We start from the raw sequence: 5,105 nt of genomic DNA, 5'->3' as shown, positions 1-5,105 counted from the left end.
GCTAGGTAAATAATGGCTAAGGCCCCAGTGATGCATGTCTACAGACTAGTAGGAGACTCTTGACAACCCCCTGTTGCTAAGAAGAAACTGGTGTTTTACAACCACTGGCAAAAACCACCTTCAGATTTGTGACTTTGGTACCAACAAAGACAAACAAATACATGATCACACTGTCATCAGTATAGCAGAGACTGAAGTGTCCCAGAAGCTGCAGGCAGTCAGACTTAACCTTGGAGAAAGGTATCAGTACAGCTCATCAGTTCAACAAAATAATCAGAGAGTAATATGGAAGAACAACAGACAACATAAAACATAAACTTCTGAAAAGTTAAGCCAAAGCTGAAGTGTCTTAAAGTTGCATTTCTATGGCTACCAGGGGGTGATATTTGTAGTTCTAGTCCTATATAAGTGACTAGTAAAATGGCTTTCTGACTGATTTCTAAACATTTTCCTAGTGAGTTTGTGTGCTCACATTTTGGGTCATATTGAATGCACAAAGGCCCAGTAGAATAATAAATAAATACATAAATGCATAAATAAAAAAATATCATTTTGAATTACTTTGAATGCACAGCAAATTTAGTAGTCTGAAATAAGTATAACAGACCCAGTTTTACATGCCTATTTATCTTCTGCATTGTCTCAGTCAATGAACTGTCACAGACATTAAACACTAAGATTGTGTAGATGTACTTACTGAACCAAGTGACACAGTTACAAAGAGCTTGGGTTGTCAGAAGAAGTCATGTAACACTCAACACATCTGACACAATTTCAGAATAAACAGAATTCACAGAATAAATCAGAATTTAAAAGCGGCACTGACAAAATAATGATGATAAATAATCAGATTTCCTCCTCTAAACTGCTGTAATCCAGCTAAAAGAAACGTAAAGTCTGTGGATTGTGCAGTATTATAAACAAGTTACATAAATTCATGCATATTACCAAAGAGTGGCAGTAAAGATGGCCAAAGGTTTACAATAGTTAGTACGTGACAAGTGATGGAAACTGTGGCTTTGACTGTGGGTTTGTGTGAGCGTATATGAGCCAAGAGATGGCTGCTTGCTTTGTCTATTGCTGTTGCGTGAACTGCTATTTCCTCATTATTGTTCTGCAGATGTGGCTGATTGTGACACCAGTTTTATTCATCAACTATGGTTGAAAGCTTACATTCACATCACAGGAATAATTTCAGGGATTTTAATGATTTGTTTGAAGTGTTCTTTCTCCCGGTTAGAATGATTGCACAGAGTACATCTTTAATTCTGTGCACAGCCACAGAGAACTGTTGATGTTGTAACAGCAAACTGTACTTTGGCAAATACATGAACAGGTTAAACAGTCAGTAAGTACTGAAAGTCATTACTGCAGGCAAATCACCAGCATCAGTCAGATCACATCAAAGCTCTGCAAATCTACATTTATTACTGCAAGTCATCAAGGAAAGGTCTGATGGATCTTCCAGGAATAGTGATGTTGCTTTTAAGATTACTGATTGGTTAGTAGGCGGCAGGCAATACCTTCATCTTCATAGTACAGAAACAGTTGCATACTTTGATCTCTTCAGTTTGTTTACTTGTAAGTTTGTGAAAGTAGATGTGAAAGGATTGTGGCTGCATATTCATAGGCTTTTTACATGTTATGATACTAATTTAAAGGCTTGTAAACAGATCTTGTGATTGTTCAGATAGCATGGATAGCTGTTACATCCTGTCTTCAGTCTTTATGCTACATAATTAAGTTTGTAAGCTGTTTTTTTTTTTAAATATAGTATTCCATCTATCATCTAGGAAGAATATAAAGAAGCATAATGAAATTAAACTCAACTCAATTTTTTTCTAAACCAAGATTAAAGGAGTGGTTTTCACTGTAGTAAAACCACAGCTGTCAATGTATTTGGGTCACACCTCTTATGCACTCTTATTACAGTTTTTGCCCGTTGCTTGAACACATTTTGCAAAACGTCGCTCATTGTGCCAAAACTCTAAACACAAGTAAACACGACACAACACTGGGAAATATACCATACACATCTGTGCCAAAATGAAACTCCACTCCCAAAACCTAAACTCTGCTGTCAAAACCTAACATTCCTCTGTCAAAATGTAACTCTGTTGACAAAATGACACATACTTGCATCATATGCAAACACTTACAGATCAGGGGGAACACACTAGTCTTCTTTACATAAAACACTGCAGTCCTTGAATTCCATTGTGTATTCAGAAGGCACATTTACAGGAGACACATTGCCAAACAACCAAAAACGCAAATAGACCTACTCAATAGTGTACATTGCAGTACCATGAATTCAGATGAAGCAAAAAAAAAAAAAAAACACAACACAATAATACTGCAATAGAAAAAACACTATACTGTAAACACAAAAAACCATGACAAGTGTGCATAAGTGGGCTCATGGATCCCGCCGTCTGTTGGGGTCTGGCCACAGGACCTCATCAACATCGCAAGCAATGTCCTCTCCCGCTAGGCACCGGGGAAAATACCCTCTTGCATGCCAAAACCATCCATGGATCGCTGTCACCTCAATGTCGCCGCAGGCCTGTTCCATTGCCTGCAGAAGAGGCATGCGGGCATGTGGTTGGCGGTCATATACTCGCCATCTCCAAGCCGAAAAAAATTCCTCAATAGGGTTTAAAAATGGTGAGTAAGGGGGCAAGTATACCACTTCAAATTGATTGTGGTCGGTGAACCAGGCCTGGACCAGAGCAGCCCGATGGAAACTGACATTATCCCATATCACCACAAACCTGGGCTGATCTGGTCTGTTCTGTACAACTATGTTATGGAGAGCATCTAGAAATGTGAGTATGTGTTGGCTATTGTATGGACCTAGCATTGCATGATGGTGCAGAAGTCCTCGAAGGCATATGGCGGCACATAATGTGATGTTTCCCCCGCGCTGCCCTGGGACGTGCACAATTGCCCTTTGGCCAAGTACATTACGACCCCGTCGTCTTGTTTTGCTCAGGTCGAATCCAGCTTCATCAATGAAAATGTATTCATGAGGCTGTGCAGCTCCATCCATGGCCATGATCCTCTGAAAAAAAGGGGAACATGTCACTGTACTACAGTGCTACACATACAGCACCCTCACCCCATCACACAGGTACCTGTGTAGCTCTCAGAATAGATCCATGTGGTACTGATATGGTACATATTCAGCTGCTACTGGACTTCACCAATACTCTATTGTAAATGTAAGGGACAGTTACACGTACCCGTACATATTCAGCTCGAAGTCCTTTGACCCTGTCACTGTTCCTCTCGAATGGGACTCTGTAGAGCTGCTTCATGGTGATGCTGTGTTTACCCAAGATGCGTCTGATGGTGGTGATGCTCACATGGTCTATGTTGCTGAACACTCGCCTGTCTGCAAGTATTTTCCGTCGTAGCTGGTGGAGACGGATGGCATTGTCTGCCCTCACTAGGTCCACAACGGCAAGTTCCTGCTGTTGTGTGAACAGGTGTTGCCGTCCACCCCCAGAGGGTCTCCGGGTCATTCTGGAGGAATACAACCACATATTGTCATCGGTTTGCTTATTTTTCATACAGTACTTTACTGTATGTACTGTGTCATCCACTGTACAACACTGTACTTCAATATAAGGAATCAGCCACTTTGGCTGCAAAAGGAGCATTAGCACCCCGTACACTTGATATGGTAATGTGATATACTGTAGAACAGTGCTATGGAACCATCTGAGTAGAGCAGAAGGTATGGAGGTGACGACATACCTGTTTTCTAGTCGGAATGTTCATATTATAGATGCCACTGTGAAGCGGCTTAGATGTGGGTGGACTCTCTGCCCAGCTTCCCTCATAGTCAGGCCATGGTTGATGACATGGTCCACCAAAATTGCTCTTATTTCATCAGAAATATGGGTCCGTGCATGGCCTCTTCGGCCTCCTCCTCCTCTTCCTCCTCCTCCTCTACCTCTTCCTCTACCTCTTCCTCTTCCTCTTCCTCTTGCTCTCCCTCCATCCATGCTTGCGAAGTTCTTGAAATGGCTACGCTGAGGGCTTTTTGTAGTTGGCTAATTGGTGTTCGGTTTTGCAAGTAGGTGCCTTCAGGTGTGTATTTGCGTGGTTGCAATTACCCCATGTGTTTTGTATTTTGGATACATGTGTTTTCCGAATGGCACCCTGACATTTCATTTTGTGAGCGAAGTGTCTTATGTATGAAATGGAGTGTAGCATGCAGGACCATGTGTGTTGCATAAAGGGGTAGCTGTGTTGCATAAAGGAGTAGGAGTGTTGCATAATTGGTACTGGGGTGCAAAGCAGCGCTTTTGTTTAAGGTATGGGTACATGTGTTTGAGGTATGGTAACAAAAGCTTCACGTTGTGTTACTTTAGTCTGAGCATGGGTTTATAGTGTTCAAGCAACGGGCAAAAACTGTAATGTAAGTAAGTTTTGTGTTGATAATGACTTGCATGTTGTGGACATGACTTGCAGTTTCCTGGCAGTCTGTTATTGCCACATCTCTGTCCACAGCAGTTCTAGTGAGCATCAGCTTTCTGTTCGTTTCGTTTGTCAGCCATGGACAAAACTGTGCTGCTCCTGTTGTGCCTGCAGGTTGTTCTGCTCATCGCTGCCTTTCCTTCGGACGCAGCTGGTCAAGTCGTAGTGAGAGGTCCAGATCAGGTAAAAAGATCCGCAACAGCAATCAAAAAGGTAGGGATACATACCTTTAATTATCTGTCTGAATTTACTACAAATTCCATATTATATTTTGTGGAGAGAGGAACTTAATGCCGCAGAAGAGAAAGCTTGCTGTTTTTGGTTGTATCAACAGACCTGGATCACGTGGCTGGCAAATGTGTTTGATTTTGAGTGTATTTCTACTTTTCCATTACAAAATTGGAACGTAGCATCATAATAGGTGTTTGTGCAGTTTTATACTCCCTTAAGTTCATTCCTTGTGTTTGGAAAGATTCATCAAAACTTGAAATTTTTTGGAAAACATGCATGGCGTATCCTCCAAACAAAAGAGGAGGGACCATCGGGCTTGTTATCAGTGCTCAGCACCAATGGAATTGACACATGTCAACACATGCACATGTCTAAAGCTGCCATTA

At 41.5% G+C, this 5,105-nt stretch overlaps 1 protein-coding gene across 1 annotated transcript; it reads right to left on the bottom strand.

Annotated features, from left to right (window-relative positions):
- Positions 1 to 1,927: 1,927 nt before the first annotated feature.
- Positions 1,928 to 4,009, bottom strand: LOC120722720. The gene is made up of 3 exons (XM_040013827.1): positions 3,918 to 4,009; positions 3,246 to 3,528; positions 1,928 to 3,064 (listed from the first exon to the last, which is right to left on the bottom strand). Exons 1-3 carry the CDS (start codon positions 4,007 to 4,009, stop codon positions 2,420 to 2,422), a joined length of 1,020 nt encoding a protein of 339 aa, XP_039869761.1. The 3' UTR covers positions 1,928 to 2,419.
- Between the last annotated feature and the right edge of the window lie 1,096 nt (positions 4,010 to 5,105).

The sequence above is a fragment of the Simochromis diagramma genome, unplaced genomic scaffold (assembly GCF_900408965.1).
Source record: "Simochromis diagramma unplaced genomic scaffold, fSimDia1.1 OVJJ01000205.1, whole genome shotgun sequence".
In the NCBI taxonomy this organism is placed as follows: Eukaryota; Metazoa; Chordata; class Actinopteri; order Cichliformes; family Cichlidae; genus Simochromis; species Simochromis diagramma.
This window is presented reverse-complemented; position numbering and strand designations above follow the sequence as displayed.